The sequence below is a fragment of the Argiope bruennichi genome, chromosome 6 (genome assembly GCF_947563725.1).
Source record: "Argiope bruennichi chromosome 6, qqArgBrue1.1, whole genome shotgun sequence".
NCBI lineage: Eukaryota > Metazoa > Arthropoda > Arachnida > Araneae > Araneidae > Argiope > Argiope bruennichi.
In genome coordinates, this window is record NC_079156.1 from 34226751 (window position 1) to 34245165 (window position 18415).

General features: G+C 25.4%; 1 protein-coding gene across 1 annotated transcript; it reads left to right on the plus strand.

Moving 5' to 3' along the window:
* The first annotated feature begins 9092 nt into the window (after positions 1 to 9092).
* Positions 9093 to 18262, plus strand: LOC129972673 (ATP-dependent Clp protease proteolytic subunit, mitochondrial-like). Its single transcript, XM_056086894.1, has 6 exons — positions 9093 to 9254; positions 9679 to 9855; positions 10677 to 10773; positions 14849 to 15036; positions 16561 to 16666; positions 18073 to 18262. Exons 1-6 carry the CDS (start codon positions 9222 to 9224, stop codon positions 18189 to 18191), a joined length of 720 nt encoding a protein of 239 aa, XP_055942869.1. The 5' UTR covers positions 9093 to 9221; the 3' UTR covers positions 18192 to 18262.
* Positions 18263 to 18415: the final 153 nt, after the last annotated feature.

The following is an 18415-nucleotide window of genomic DNA, read 5'->3' on the forward strand; positions in this document are numbered from 1 at the left end:
ATCATTTTCCTGATTTCTCAGTTATCTTAAAACTAAGATATTCATAACTCATAAATATGTTCATTTTTACAATACCTATTTAACAACATCTTAAAAAAATTTATAAGAGTTAGCAGCAGAATGTTTTTGTTTATAGGATCAGAGACATCTGCAGAAGGACTGAGGCACCTAGCAAAGGAATGTTTCTTCAAGCAATCAGTGTAACACAGTACTTACAAAGCCGACGTAAATGGAATGGAAAGGCTGGCTTTCAATTTAAATGGTGTAATTTGTAACTCAATTTATGTTAAATATGCGTCGAATATATGAGATAATTATGCCAAATTATTCGCCAAATAATTACTCCAAATTATTCGCAAAGCTTAAACGATTTTTCTTCTAATTTTTATGCATTTTAAAGAGGCAATTAATTTTTGCGATGCATAGTAATAAAATTATTTTAAACGTAAACAAATAATTGTTCCTTTGATGTGAACACTAATAAAATGTAGATATGATCGTGAACTTAGCTTATTTAAGATCAGGAATAGAAAAAGGAAAGCGATTTTCTGATAAATTTGAGACATAGGTTATATTTTATCTTTATATTTTCTTTACTTATTATAAAGAAAAATATGTGTCTGCGAGTTAGCGCTTTACAGCCGAGATCATTTGATCTAGACTTTGAAGGGTAAAATCGTGCCCTTCGAGACGATTTTTTTATGAAACATTAATTAGAATTTTAATTAGTTAATAATTAAACCAAATTTTGGATCTTTCCTCGATAACTTCCAAAAATATTACAGCATAAAAATGGTTTTTATATCATCAATAAAGTTCAAAATATTTTCTTTTCAATGATACCAATATTTTTACTTAGAAATCAAGTTTCTATTTTTAATGAGTTTTTTAAAAAAATATTTATTTTCCAACAATTTCTTCCGCACAAAATAAAAATAGAATTTAAAACCTACAAGCCACTTTACGCGTGAAATGGGGAAAATTTAAATTTTTATCAACCTCTTGCCATCACATTGACAAAAACTTCAATTTAAAAAATGAGTTAATAATTAAAACAAATTAAACATAGAAAAGTATAAGTTGCATCGCGTTTCTATATGAACAGAAATAAATATGAAATATTATATTTTCTAAAAAAAACAATGCAAGGAAAAAAAAATTATTATCTTTAACTATATCTGCATTATTTTGCAATAAATCAATTTTATTTAAGGCAAACATGGTTTTTTATATATATAAGATGTCCACTCTAATCAGGACCCAACAAGTAGTTTGTAAACCTTCAGCGCTTGGATTTTCTCCAAAACTAATTGTCTAAAATAATGAAATTATTAATTGTCCTAGAATAATGATATTCAAAGTTTATAAATCGTTCAGGCTTGATTGCAGAGGATTGAAATGTTAGAATGTTGATTAAAATGTTTAATCAACAATTGTAATTGTGTAATTGTTTTCAGAAGTACATTTATTCATTGAAATAAAATATACTATTATTTACGACATTTAAATATTTGTGAAAGTAAAACTAAATCTTTTGGTGAAAGAAATTTTTATTGAATAATTCTTTGAAATATTCAATAAATTGTAAATATATATATATATATATTCTATGGTAGATATAAGAATACAATGTTGAAAGATTCGATGCTCTGTAGTCATATTTAAAAAAATATATGTTCGGTTTTGGCAAAAAAAATTTTTTATATTTATTGAAAATATATATTTATAAACTATACAAAAATATATACAAAAATATTTTTTATATATTTCTTTAACATTTTACATTCCAATTTAAATCTTACGGCAGCTGATAGCAAATTATAGAGATATGTCGTACGGATATATATAGCTTCTATAATAATATGAATTATGTGATTACTGAAATTTGAAGCTTAAAACTGTTTTGTCGAAGAAACTATTACGAAGCCAAGGTACTAAAAAATTTCATTGAAAGTTTTAAAGAGCATTACTCTTGACTTACCGGCGAGTAGCCAAAGGCAGCTAGTTTTCAATCATTTATTGCTCAAAGGAATTGATCTATCAATAACTAATGGATTTATTATTTTAAAAGAGAATTTTTAGATCGGTGATTCGGAAGATTAGCAGTATATCTTAATTATATTAATTGATCAGCGTAATTACGCAGTAATTATACGTCTAAATTTCTGTTAACTCGTGCTTTTCTAATATTTACTCCGGATCAATTTAAATTTAGTATATTTGGATTATTATTAATTTTTTTAATTAGAGTGAGTTGCGGCACTGATTGTGATTTCAGTTTCGAAAATGCTTACAGAAAGTGTAACTTAAAAATTTATCAGAAAGTTTTGCTCTTAAGTTGAATACCTCCATGCAAACGCGCATAAACTGTGAAGAAACAAAAACAAAATCGCAAAGTTATTATTTAATAATTGATAAAACTGATTCTTTTTGTTCTCTGCATATTTGCTGCGCAAGAAGAACGATGAAGCTCAGAAACAACAGTACTTTCATGGATACATTCGATTTATTTTTCTTCATGAAATGAGGTTAATCCAAAAGAAAAGAACAATATCTGTGCTGCCATCTATTGTCTTTATCATCTTAGAGAATATGGAATTTTTCTAATAGACAGTTAAAAAAAACCAACATCCAGTGAAAAAAAATATTATGTAAGAGGTGGTTTAAAAAATAGACTCCATCATTGAAAGAGTTAAGGAAACTTATAAAAACGACAGAAGAAAAATACTTATTTACTTTAAAAAAAGCGGCAAAATGTTAACTGTAGAAATGACTGTTTGAATGCGATTTTATCGTTCTTCTTGATATCACAGAATTGAGAAGTTAATATCTAGAAGACTGACCCAAATAATATCAAAAACATATTCAATTCCTAGAAAATGCCATATAAAAAAACTTGAAAAAGAATTTAATTGTACTCTATAATACTATGTTTGATTTGTATTCTCATATTAGTTAGTTTAGATTATTTATATTGAGATTTGAAGATACAGATCTAATCTATTTTAGAATAAATCTCATAATTGTTATCTATTGTTAGATGTAGAGCAAGAGTTAAGTTGGCATCATCTCTTCAGACTTCCAACGATTACAACACAACGTTAAAAAGAATTTACAGAATTCTGATGCTAAAAAAAAGGTTTTATTAATGAACATGCTCTATTCTAAATTTCAATAATAGGGCAAGATTTTTGTTAACTTAGTGGTATATCGAGCGTGCATATTGCAATAACATCTTTCCCAGTTGATCAATTTATTTCAAAATTTCGCACAGATATGCAATTTTTGGTGTTTGCAACTAAATAACAAATTCCACCATCAGCTGGTTGTTGCGTTTATTATGTCGCCACAAATAGATATAATTAAAAAAAATAGTATTTTTGAAATGTCTAAAATGTGGTAATTAATGAAAATACATATATATTTTACTATTAAAATTTAATTAAATTACATTTGAATTAAGAATAACTAATTTATATTATAAATTTATTAAATTGTTATTCTGTTCAAACAGATGTATATATAAAAAGAATTATGTCATTTTATTCACAAGAAAATTTAGGTTATAAAATTCTTCTCAATATTCAAAACATTCAAGTTTCCGGCATGGTGGTTGTTAAAATCATTTTCAGATGCTTAGATAAAACAAAAGTGACTTAGATTTCGAAACTTTAGTTAAAATAACACTCATTCCAGTTATTCCAAAGTAATTTATTATCAGTATTTGCTCAGTTGCGGGACTGGAATTAATTCGTGATTTCGAGAGAGCCGATTTGCACGAAATATCAAAGGGCATTCGTATTCTCAACAACTCAAGCGTAGAAATTGAGCAACAGTCTCTACAGAATTATATTTCCTTAATTTTCATACATCACAGGAACATAAATGTTTAAGCTTATAGTATTTATTATTCGAATAACATAAGTGCATTACCTCATGTAAAAAAAAATTTCAGTACAATTATTAACTGATTCATACAAAAATGATAAAACCATAATTCTTAAAGCTTTTCTATCTTTCATTCTAGAAAATTATGGATATTTCGGAAAGAATTACTCATCAAATGCTTATATATTTTTTTTTCTGAAAAAGATACTTAGAAAACGAAACAAGAATTAAAATTAGAACACTTGTGTCTTTACAAATAACATAATACGATTTACTCATAAAAATATATATCTGAGGTAGGATTAAGCCCACTCCAAAGAAAAATTCACCCACCAGTGTTTTTGATGGTTTACTAAATTTTTACCCCTTTGTTGCACAAATTTTCATAAATAAATATCCAATGTTGAAAAATATATTTTTTTCTTTTTAAATTCTATTTCAAGTGTATTTAGCGCAGCATATGAAAATTTACTTTAAACAAATGCTAAAAACTTAACAATAAATACGTTTGTGTGTGTGTGTGTGTGTGTGTGTGTGTGTGTGTGTGTGTGTGTGTGTGTGTGTGTGTGTGTGTGTGTGTGTGTGTGTGTGTGTGTGTGTGTGTGTGTGTGTGTGTGTGTGTGTGTGTGTGTGTGTGTGTGTGTGTGTGTGTGAAAGAACAGAATGATCAGGAAGTTAATGAAAAGACTTAAAAAAACTTAAAAGTCCTTACTAAAAACAAACAATGCTATGAAAATGTTATTTGTACTAGAAACATACTTCGGAAGGGAAATTCTTTTAAGAACAAAAAACAAAAATAGTTCGAAAAGTCACCGACTGAAGCCTTTAACACGAAGGCATCTTCCAGTAAGAATCAAAAAATATTATAAAAAGGCATTTATTCAGTTGGTGATTTATTTTATTGAGGCGTGAATTTAGAACAAGTTACTGGTACGAATATTACCTAATCGAACAGTAGTAACTTTAACTTTGCCATTTCCATGAACGAAAAATCAGAATAAAACATATGCTGAACACGAACTTTCATTATGGTTATCATGATTTAAATCAAAAAAAGTTTTAAATATGGCCTCGGGCACAGGATAAAATTGAATGAAGGCACAACAATGTATGTCAGAAAAGAATAAATTCAGAGAATCAAATACAGTTTCTCGACGAATATCTTTTTTTTAAATTCCACCATTATATTAAAATATGACAGATATACTTTTGCTTCAAATTGCTGGCCACATCTGGTGGAATCGTATCTAAAATTTTTTAAATAGAACTAAAAAGTACGATATTCTTTAGATATATAAGACACAATATGCATTGATATATGTAGTAATCAAAATATGCAAATTATTTGGCATTCAGCGAAAATTTTGATATGTCTCTTAAAATAATCTTTTAAGAATTATAATTTTTGGTGTGTGAAATTTCCTTTTGCAGTGAAAAAATCATATGTGTGTTTAGGAAAGATATCTTTATGCTTAATGGATTTTTTTGTTGAAAATTTGATAATTTATATAGTATATATTAATATTAAATTCATATGTTTTAAGAATTTTCCTTCTTTTCTCTGGTATAGTTTCTGTTTTCTATAGTAATATTTAATGTCGAAATCTATTCAAAATATTTTATATCAATATCTAAATCATTTTGGGACATTTAGGGCAAATAAAAAAATGTATCGTCCCATAATTTAGTAATACGTATCACTGAAATATCCAATGAATGAAAGTTACTAAAAACATACAAATGAAATATGTTATTTTTTTTTCTGAATAATAATACAGATTTATCTAAAAATTCCCTCATCAATTAAAAAATTTTGAAAATTTTTCGGTTGAATAAAATTATTTTTTTTATATACACGTGTCAATACTTTTGCTAAAGATTGCTAATTATTAGTAGAATTTATTACTTTTGACAGTTGCGAAGAATATTTTTGTAAAACGTTAGTGAAGCAGATAAAATTAAAAAAAAACTTTTAATACATTATTGCATTTTATATAATAAAATTAAGTAAAATGTTAACATTTTTGCATAATTTTTTTGGTTTCTATTGCGATGATACTATGATGAAATTAAAAGTATAATTTATAATATTCCGTGTAATTTTGTGTCTCAATTAGTTTAAAAATAAGTTATCCAGAGGAAGCTTTGATTCTCTTGTGAATACTGTGTGGTGTCGTAAACTGTTAAAGGGGCAATACTAATATATGAATAGAAATATACCAGTGTCTTGTAACTTGAGATGATCATGTAAATTGTCGTGACTAAATGAACACTGAAAATTCTGTATTCCCTGGTCAGATTGCTTAAAGTCACTTAGCTGAAACACGAATTCATTCGACATGTATTGAAATAGGAGTATTTTCACAAAAATATTTTTTTTTCACCTATCGGGGATAGATAAAAAAAAAAAAAATTATATAGAGTCCAAGCATTTCAAGATTTCTATAGATTTCGAGTTAATTAAATGTGTTCATGAATTTAGTAGATCAAATGAACAATCAAGTGATGAAGTACAGAGTATCAAGTATGGAGTTTTTACTTCATCCTTTATCTCTTCTGTTACACAAAATATTATTCGATATTTACATGATGCTGTTCGGTATTCCGAATACATATCGTAAAGATATCGTAATGATGTAATTGGACATTTTTTGTTAATAAGAGGTCATTTTTTTAAACGGAAAAAATTGTGTTTATATCTTACTTTGGAATAGTTCAAGGCAAAAGATGAAGTGATTACACATATATGCATAGGAGAGGTGAATTTTACATATTTTGCAACTTATCGTATAAATGCCTTCTTTCTACAAGCTTATTAGTTTTCGTAGCCTTTTGAGTTAGTTCATTCATTTTTATATCTAACCTCTTGCAAAATTAATAGGAAAATTTTAAATGACAATCTGATCTTGCATAAATGAGAAATACTACGGTTAACCATAACAAGACAATTACTGCTTAGGATTGCGTAGTCGTCTCACATTATATAAAAGTCGGACTTTTATTTGACAGTGAGTATTTAATATGAGGACATGTTCTACCATGTATTAATTTATAAGATTTTCTTCTGCAAAATGGTTATTATCAAAGTCCGCAAATTAGCTGTAAGCGCATGATGTACGATATATTTCTGCGATATTATCAATAATCTTAGTGCTCTTCTATATGTATATCGTAAATATATCCTTAGTACCATCATAATATCGTGAAACAATTTACATAATATTAAACGTTATTATAGATACAGAGAAATACCGAAAACCGTATCAGGCATGCTTTCAAAATATAAAAATAATGAAAAGGCACTAACATTTTAAAAGCTTTGCTGCAGTAAAATGCCGGGGCAAAAATATTAGTTTGAGCTAAATTATTAATTTATTTTGAGATCATTAAAAAATCACTACAGATCAATTAGATCATTAAAAAATCATTAGTCAATTAGTCACACAGAATAGTTTGGTTGTTATATTTGTTGATTAATTAAATTTTTTCTGACTCAGAGTTTTATTGCTGGGAAAAACTGTTGACTCTAATTTTAATATCTGAAACAATTGCTGAAATAAAGGACTTAATTTCTCTATTGGTTCTATCTTTGAAGACTCACAATAATAACTTTTGACCTATTGAAAAAAAAAAAAAAAAAAATGGAAATAAGATTTACTGCGATACAATATTTTCATTTTCATTCCATTAATTTTCTTCTTTTCCGTTTTGTAGTTCAATTTGCGACATTTGCTTCCCGCTTCAGATCAAACTTATTCATATGATTAGGGATGACGAATATTTTACGAGCGGTTATTACGTAACCAATATCATAAAGTCACAAATACCAGTGATCAATAGTTTTCAAAGATGGGTGTGATTCAAATTCTTGATACGATCTTACTGCTGATGTTTCGAGTATAGGTTTTGGATCACGATGGAAAGTAACAATCGGTATGATCTGTCCAATGGAAGCTCTCGAACAAAACATAAAAGGCGAAATCTGTGAATGGTTGAAAAGTGAAAGGATCGGTTATTCTTGAAATTATCGTATCACTGAAAATTATAGGAGCGGTGACTTCACTGGAAAGTAACAATCGATTCGATCTGTCCAATGGAAACTCTCGAACAAAACAGAGAAGGGGATATCTGTGAATGGGTGGAAAAGTGAACGGAGTGGTTATTCTTGGAATTATCGTGTCGTTCAATTGCATATCACTGAAATTTATCGGAGCGGTGACTTTACTGTAAAGTGTGAAGTAGGGATGACGAATATTTTACGAGAGGTTATTATGTAGCCAATATCAAAATGTCACAAATACCAGTGATCAATACTTTTCAAAGAGGGGTGTGATCGAAATCCTTGATACGATCTTACTGGTGATATTTCGATTGCAGGTTTTGGATCACGATAGAAAGTAACAATCGATACGATATCATCGAAATTTGCCGGAGCGGTGACTTCACTGGAAAGTAACAATCGATATGAACTGTCCAATAGAAGCTCTCGAACAAAATATAAAAGGAGAAATCGGTGAATGGATGGAAAAGTGAACCGACCGGTTATTGGAATTATCGTATCATTGAATTGCATATCACTGAAATTTATCGGAGCGGTGACTTTACTGGAAAGTGTGAAGTCGCCGCTCCACTTCATGAGAGTAGCCTTGTCTTTCCGATATTCGCATTTGATGATGCCCTATTCCATACAAATCCTTTTTAGTTGCTTGTGACATGACTGCATATATTCTGTTCACTGCTGGTGCCATCTATTGGTAGAATATAGAACTAAAGTAAACATTTTAAAGAAATGACATATATATTTAATTCAAATTTTTCTGAAAATCAATGAATATGGTTTACTCCAATAAAGAAATTAAATAAATAGTTTTGAAAAAAATCAAATTTAAGAAGTAAACTGAAATAAATAAATTAATTCAATCACTCGTTACTTAAATTAGTAAATTAAGTATTAATTACAATTAATAAATTTTATATTTAATACTAAGTAATAATTTTTAATTAATAATATGATTGAAATAACAGATATTTGGAACAAATATTTAAAAATAACAATAGCAAAATTATTTGTTATTCAAAAAATAGTGGATTTTGCAACTCTACATATGATTTGAAAACATTACGTAACTCTTGTAGCTTTACCAAGGCAACTTCATATATGGGAGAAAGTAAACTAGAAACAACTCATCTCTTACACGTAGTTTTTGTTTGTTTACATTTTTGTCTTCGGAGCGGCTTGTAACATTTGTTTTTATGAAACTTATTTAGAAAAAGTATCTTATAAGAAAATAAATTATTATTATTTTTGTAACATATTTTATTGAAATAGCAGCATGTTGAAAACATTAACAGCAAGTGCTCGAATGGTAATATCATGTATTATTTCATTTAAATTTTTAGTGCTTTGGAACGAACTTGTTTATGTGTTGAACCAGTTAATAGAATATAAACTATTTAATGCATATAGATAGCTGCTTATTAATTATTTTAAGTTAATTATTTAAAATAAAGCAGGAAAGAACATAGTTTTCCCCCGTCATGTTTGCCTGAACCATTTTACTAATCTTATGCCGTTCAAGCTCAACATTTTAATTTGTAGAAAAGAAAATTTTATACAGTTTTTTTTTTTTATTTTGAAAATATGACTTATTTTATATCAGTATATAGTTCATTAAATTGTTTATATTTTTATTGATATTGTTAGATACTTGATTATTTTTGGGAGAGCATGTAAAGAATTGCTTTTTTTTCTTACTAAGACGTATAATTTAAAATTTTTTTTCTATATAGCTGTCAAGGTTAGCATCATCTCCTCAATTTTCAAAAAATTCAAGATTTTTTCATAGGAGTGTAAAATGTCAAATGCCTTTAGTGCCAATAGTTATTGAACAGACTGGAAGAGGTGAAAGGGCTTATGACATATATTCAAGACTTCTCAAGGAGAGGATTATTTGTGTGATGGGGCCTGTATGTTACTTGCTTTTTTTATGTATTTTTTGTTAATACAAATAATTAAATTTTTAAAACATAAGATTATTTTTAAAAAATCACAGAGACAATATACTGCTAAAAAAAGATTGAATTATTTCTATTATGATAATTAAAGCTAAACTTTTGTATTCTCTAAAAGAAACTCACAACAATTTAAAAATCACACCAATGTCTTAAAATATAAGTTTACAAATAAAAAAAGTTTGAAGTAAAACATTTGAAATAATAACTATATTTTCATTAAAACGTGAAAAAATTATAGAGACAATTGCTGTTGTTGATTGCAATCTGTTGATGTTCAGTAAACAGGTTATATTTTCTGAGATAGTTCCTAACTATTGAAAGTATGGATTTTTATTTTAAAATACAATTTAAATTGATATTGCATTTTGACTCTTAATTTATGTGTAATGAAATCCATTTTAAAAAATGAGTGTTATCATAAATATGTATTCTCTAATATATATCAAGGACACAAACTGAATTAATTTAAACTTGATTTATTCAAAGGATTAAATTAAAATTTAAACTTTTCAACCAAGTACTAGTTTTATTTAAAATTTAAATGTTTTTCTCTCTACTTGTTTACTTTAAAATTAAATACTGAATAAATGTATTTGTTCATAAAACAGAAAAATATTTTATTTATGTTGAAATTTATTTCTTATGGAGTTTCTACCAACAAATGCTAGAATTTTATTGTAATTTCTGTTATCACAAATATTAATGATCTTCTCTTCTTCTCAAGATTTTAGAACATTAAATAATATTGAAACTTTTTTTTTTTTTTAATTTAGATTACAGATGAAATGTCTAGTTTAGTTGTTGCTCAACTTTTGTTTCTTCAATCTGAAAGTAGCAAGAAACCCATCCATATGTATATTAATTCTCCTGGTAAGTATAAAATAATTTTAATTGCTTAAAATTTGCCTGAATTTTGAATAATTGATTTATAATTATATAATATAATTTTGATTATAGATTGAAGTTTTTTATTTGCTATTTACTTACCATTAATAATATTTTTTGTAAATATAGCACTAATAACTTTGTAATGATGCAGTTTTGTAAATAATGCTTACAAAAACTATTTTCTGGCTTTTCAATGATTTAATATAATAACATGCAGTTTATAGTATTATTGCTTTTTTTATTTTTCTACAAAATTAAGTTTTATGTATATCCATTTTTTGTGAATGAGTATTATTAAATTATAACATTCATTAGTATTATTAAATTATAACATGATACTTATATTTATTTTTCCTTTTCAGTTTATCTCTAATAAAAAAAAGCAAATATTTGTATTTTATTGTTGTGTATGATACAATGGCATATTCAGGTCTACAAAAATATGAGATTTGCCAATAACAACATGGTTCTTAGAGGGATTGCTTTCAAACTTTTTATTAAATTTTAATATATTAAATATTAAGTTTAGAATGCTTTGGAATATGCGATTGCTTCAAAACAGACTCTTACAGTATTTTAAAATTTAGAAAATTATTATTTTTTGGTTATGCCAATTTGTTATCTGTATTTTAACTCCTCTACTTTTGACATGTCTTCCAAATATAACTTTTAGATGTTATGATTTTTCCATCATTGTATTGAAATTTATTCTTCTGTCAAATTTTTAATTCTCATGCTCCCCACCCCATTTGCTTTTGCTTTCCTTGGCCATTGATAAAATTTCATTTCATTTTTTTTTTTTTTTCATATGTGGTATCTGAATTAAATTATTTATATGTTACCGAAACTCTGGGTACTCAGTTATCTGTTAGTACCCAAACAACTTTTCATTTCTTTTCTTTTTCTTTTTTTTCTTTTTTAGTTTGAATGCTTTTAGGCTGATGGGGAGGGAGTGTGTTTCTTAAAAATTGTAAATTGTGTGAAAATAAAAATTATTTTATACAATTAAATTATTTGAAAATGGGAATTATTTTATATCTATACTGAATATCAGTATAGATATAAAAGAATAAGAAATTATTAATTTTAACAATTTAAGGTTATCATGAATTATATACATGCAATAAATCTTCAGTATGTGCACCTTCCAAATTATAATTACTGGTCTCTTTGTTTCAGCTTAATTAATTATTCTTACAATCTTCACTAATTTCTAAAAATATAGACTCAACAATTTCTTATTAGTTGCATTCCAAACATGGCTATTAATCATTTCAAAATATTAAAATAGCCAGATGCTTATTTAATATTGATTGGATTTAGATTCCTTTCTACAATACAATGGTCTCAAAATCTTTTATAAAAAATACTTTAAAAAAATTTTTTTGTACCTTTTTATCAATTATTTTTTGATATTTTTGGAATGACTGCAACAAAAATATTTACATATCTTTAAATTACAAATTAATTTGAAACTACAAAAGTAGTAAGAGGCTGATAAAGTCATGCATCATTTTTATGGAGGAATTTTTGACATATTGCTAGATTGTCATAATATTTGATTTTGAGAAAAAATTTCAATCTAAGATTCTTGATATTCATTTTTATTAGTTCAATTTTGAATAGAATTGCATTTCTTATATATCAAAGAGCACATCAGAATATAAAAGGGTGCTTTCGAAGAACTTGACCTTTGTTTCTAAGGACCTTGCATGCAGATTATTAGATCTTATTTTTGACTCATTAAAAGAGGAGAATTCTATTGTTGAAGGATATAGTGTTGAGTTTCTATCTCTTTGTTAGTTAATTCAATGAACTTTGGCCATAATTTTCCTTATTTTAACTTTATTAGTAAGTAATGTATTTTTTAAATACTTTAATTTTTTAGAAAACTTTCTTGATTTATTCATCTTAAATGTTTAAATTAGAATTAATCTTTTTATTTTGTTTTCTGCTTGAGTTTACTTAATTTTAAGAATTCATCTTCAGTAGATAAATTTTGTTTAGTACTATTTTATTGAAATATATCTACTCTAGCTATAATTTTGAAACAGATAAGACATTTATTTTCTATTTGCTTTCCTAGTATACATTTTCCCCCTTCATTTCTCCACTCAGCATTTTTGCATGTAAAAAGGATTTAATGTGTAAATATTTTGTTGTTATTTTAAAATTTGTTACTGTGTTGTTGGGAAATTTGATCATTGCAAAACTTTGATTGAATATATTTATTGTTTATTTTATTATTTTGAATGCATGCTTAGAAAAAAGTTCATAATTTTCAAATACATTTTTGTATTGGTTAATTTTGTCATGAAATGAGAAATGAAATTTAAAAATTTCTTAATTTAAATGAATTGGCTAAATACAACTCAGAATTAATAATTTGCATTTGCTAAAACCTGTTTTAGATATATGATTGTTAAATTGTTTGATTAAATGTTTAATATGATTGAGTCTCAAAAATGCATCTATCATTTTATTTTGTTGCCTTGGATATATATATATATATATATATATATTTATTTAGACACAGAAAATCAGTTTTTCTTTTTTATAAATAGAAAATCATGACAATTTTTACATATTAATTTATAAGAATAGTATTTACACCAAATTTTATTTGTTTTATTATAAAAGCTGAAAGCATTTAGAACAGGAAAATAAATAGAGGGATATCAATAATAATAGTAATAACAAATAATTATATGCTTTATTATTTTACAAAAAAAAAAAGAAAGAAAGAAAGAGAAGAACAAAGTATTTTAGTTATAAAAACACTTTACAAATTATGAACATTAAATATAAAGATATAATTATAAAGATGTAATGTAATCTATAATCTTATAGATTACATTAACAAATTTTCATTTCAATGAATAATCCTTTGCAAATGTCAGGTGGGGAATAAAGTATTTTGCAGGTATTTGAACTTATGGTTATTTAGATGAACAAATTTTTCATATTGCTCATCTAAATAAATACTTTTTAATTCCTGTACAAAATTTAGGAATATTTATGGGGAAAAATTAGAATGGAAATTGATATTTGTATGAAAGTGTAATATTTCCCAAACTGTATCATGAATGATAAAACTAATAAAATGATTGATATAAAAGATTTTAATATATATATATATATATATATATATATATATATATATATATATATATATATATATATATATATATATATATATATATAATAAGAATTTACTTCTTTTAATACAACTATTAAGATAAACACAGAATGCCATTTAATGTACAAGATGATCAAATAAAACTCTCTTTTTTGTAATTTCTTAAGTTGAAAGCAAGACCTTTTTACAGATTCTAATTTTTTAAAAATAAATGTCTCTGTTAGCATGTGAAAATAGAAAAGCTAAACATTATTCCATTATTCTTTTATGTAATGCTTCTTTAAAAAAAATCTAAAAGTGTCATGGTTTTTATTATACCAGTGAATTCATATTTTCTGTAATTTTATTAATTCCTATTATTGTCTCTTTGAATTCATAAGAATTTTATATTTTTATTTCATTTAATTGTCTATATATCATTAATCAATCCATTATATTTTTCTTTATTAAAATGTTGGTCATAAACCATATTCTCTTTTATCATTCTGTTGTGTTTTTATTAAGATTTTTTGTTATTAAAACTTAATGGAACTTTCTTGGCCGTAAAAAAAAATATGGAAAATACTTTTATTTAAGATTAAAATAATTCATATTAAGAGGAAGTTATTTTTCCTAACAGAAAATGTCAAATTTATTCTTTTTTCTCAAATGGCATTGAAAAACCTGTAGCATAGAATATTTGCTAGTTTGTTAATTGTAAAATAGAAATAAATATAACTAGTGATTAGGAATAAAAGCACTACTTAATGAGATTATTAAAAATAAATGTTGTTTAAATATTTTTGTACAAAAATTGTATTTGTCATAATAGTCATGGAATTAGTTTTACAAATAAATTAAAAAATTTTCACTCCTTGTTTAGTTTATTGTATGTTTTTATTGCTGTAATTTGATACATTATTTTCTTTCTGGCTACAGGTGGCTCTGTTACTGCTGGTATGGGTATCTATGACACTATGCAGTATATTTTACCACCTATAGCAACATGGTGTGTAGGACAAGCATGCAGTATGGCTAGCTTTTTACTTTGCGCTGGGGAAAGTGGTATGAGGCATTCACTTCCTAATTCACGAATCATGATTCATCAACCATCAGGCCAAGCTTCAGTAAGTATTCTCCTTTTATAAAATAACAAATTATTTGTAATAATTATTATTTTTCATGCAAACTCTGAAATACCTAAATGGTTTATCTACATATTTTTCTTTAAGATTATGTCAGTTTAAATGATAAATTATTATTAGGCTAACTCATGTAATTAGTCAAATCTAATTACAGTTAATTTGGGTTTCTTATTTCTATACACTTCTTTAAAAACAATACATTAATTTTTGTAATTTTCTTAATTTATTATTTGCAAAATCTTTATTTATTTATTTCTTATGAATTCATATTTCAAAATGTAAAATAGTATATTTGATTTCTAATGTGGAATAAAATTATGAATTAAAAAATATACATTTTTTATTGCGTACAAAATTGACATATAACAAATAATATTTCACTAATATTAAATTTGATCATTAGTTCACTATAAGTACAATATGCACTTTGAGTAAAAATAATTTATGATTTACTTAAATCTTAAAATTTTTTTTCTATGATTGATATTAAAACTATGCTGTTCAATAATTTGTGTAAAATAACATTGCTATTTGTTAATGACAAATTCAATAAATTGATATCATGCAGCTTATATTGTTATGGTTGGATGTCTGACTGATTTTATATTATTATATTACACCATATTTCTACAGTTTTTTATAATCCCATCAGTAGGATTTATGTTTGCATTTTAGACCTCACACAATGTTTAGAGACCAATAGGAGCATATTGAATTTATGTTTAATTTTTCTTTGGTTAAAAATGTGATAATTTTATTTCTTATTATGTTAAATCTTTATTATGTAATGTTATGAAAGTTTTCTTTTGTGGTCACTAATATTCTGAATCAATTAATAGGAACAGATAAAGTTAATAATATGCAATCATTATACATTTTGTGATGTATTTGATTTCGACGGTGTTTTATATGTAACTTTGATTCATGTATTCATTATTTGCACTTTAATATGGTTCATATTTATTAGAAATATGTGCTAGTAAAAATTGTGTTCTATAATAAAAGTTATTATTTATTTAATATTTTGTTATATGCTTAGGTTGAAAGATATATATTAAAAAAATTATTATTATTTTACTTTTGTATATTTTATTTTTCCCCAATGAATGAACTAAAATTTTTTTGGACTTCTCCATAACTGAGATTGAATGGAATCTCTGGGCATTTCATAATTTAAACAATCAGATACTTGAATTTCGCATTTAAACATATTATTTTTATTATTTAGAGTATTTGCTATATATTCCTTGAATTTATCTTACCTTTTATTTGTTTATTTTTTATCTTTCAGAAGCTTTTGTTGAGACATTTTTTTTTTTCTTTTTTTGATTCTTACAATAGATGCGAAATGTTATAATATCTTTAAAGTTTTAGAACTATTTGCTTTTTATCAGTTTTTGATTAAAAAAATAACAATTTAGAAAAATAGCTGTTTTTTAAAGAATAAAATGTTTATTTCTTTATTACTATTAGTGATTTATTGGATAAATATATTTTCTATTTCAGGGTCAAGCTACTGATATTCTTATACAAGCAGATGAAATATCATACCTTAAAAAACGAATAAATGCATTATATTCTAAACATACAAAACAGCCTATTGAAGTCATTGGTAAGAAAAGATTTTTCATTACTGTTGAGATATTAATTTTGCATTTTAAGTTGCTTTTCATCACTGTTGTATCAGGAAGTTCACCAGAATTCTTGAATTCTAAAAGAAGCTGACCTAATTTATAATAAAGTTTCCTGATTTATGAAGAGAAAAATGTTTAATTTTTGTTTGCTTAAAATGATGGAAACTTTTGCTTTAACCACTTAATATACAGTACATTTAGCTGAATCTTAGGATATGCAACATTAAATCGATATACATTTATACAAAGTGTCTTAGTGAATTTTGATCTACAATGAAATTTATAAATCATTGGAGATATGTATATTCTTCCAAATGGAAAAGTACTCTAAATTATAAAAATCATATTTTATATTCTTTGAGTCGATAAATGTACTTCTGCAAAGATTATGATATTAAAATTTTTATTTAGTCCCACACTTTCTATTAAATAAAATATTCTTGATAAATTTTAAACAAAAAAAAAAAAAAAAAATTCCATTCATTGGGACAAGAACTGACCGAGTTATATAGCTTCAATTATCCCTATTTTTGACCATTTAATTATTTTCTGAAGAAATAATCAATCAACCCATGGCATTTCTTCGAGGCTGTCATCAAATCGCTTAAAATGAAATTCATATCTTTATAACTTGGTTAATTTTGGTTGCAAGAAAATTGAATTTTTTTAAATATTAATATATCATTATATAATTTATTAAATATAACTAATAGATGTAGAGGACCATAAAATTTAGAGTTCTTGATCTTTTTCAGCAGTCCTTTAATTAATTTGGTAATAAGTTATTGGGACATAAAGTGGGGACCTATATATATATATAATTTTACTTTCATGTATATCCATATAAAATGGATTCATGTAATATTTTTTGTTTGTATATGACATCATTTGTTTTATAAGTATTTATATTTTTTTTCTGGTATTAAATAAGGAAAAAACTTTATGTTTATACATTTCCTTGTGGTACACCTTGGAATCGGTCAGCTTTACACATGGAATGGAGTTAAGTATTTAAATATTAATTAGCTATGTGAAGAATCAAATTTTTTTCAAGGTGCATGTTGTACATTCAAATACTTTTATATGTATTGATTTTAGACAATATACTTTAAGTGCCACAAACATAGTTACTTATTCTCTCATTTGCCATTATTTTTTATCAAATATCATAAAGTAATGTGTTTGAAGCTCCAAGGATTCTTTATTTTCTTGTTTTGTTAGAAATCAAAATATATGATCTGAACATTTTGTTTTAGTAAAAAGCATGTTTTATGAGTAATAAAATTTAATGTAACTATGTTCCCATTTATAAAATATTATCATTAATGATTTTTTATATAGATTAACTTTTTATGCTATGCCTATTTCATTATTTTTCTTTCAGAACAAAATATGGAAAGAGATCGATATATGAATCCTGAACAAGCTATGGAATTTGGTCTTATTGATAAAGTATTATCTCGGCCACCTGTATCAGAGGATGAAAAGAAGCCAACTTCCTGAAATAATTTATAATTTGTAAACATTGTTCTATTTTTGTAGTGGTAAGGAAATTAAATGGAATTTAAAAATCAGGTATGTTTTTTAATATAATTCAAACCATTGAACTATGAACACAACAAGTATTATGAAAATTTGTTTAAAATTAAATTTGAAGCATTATTTAGATTTTGCAGTTGTTTTAAAGGCCCCTTTGCATTCAGAGAGGTTGACAAAATATTCCTTTT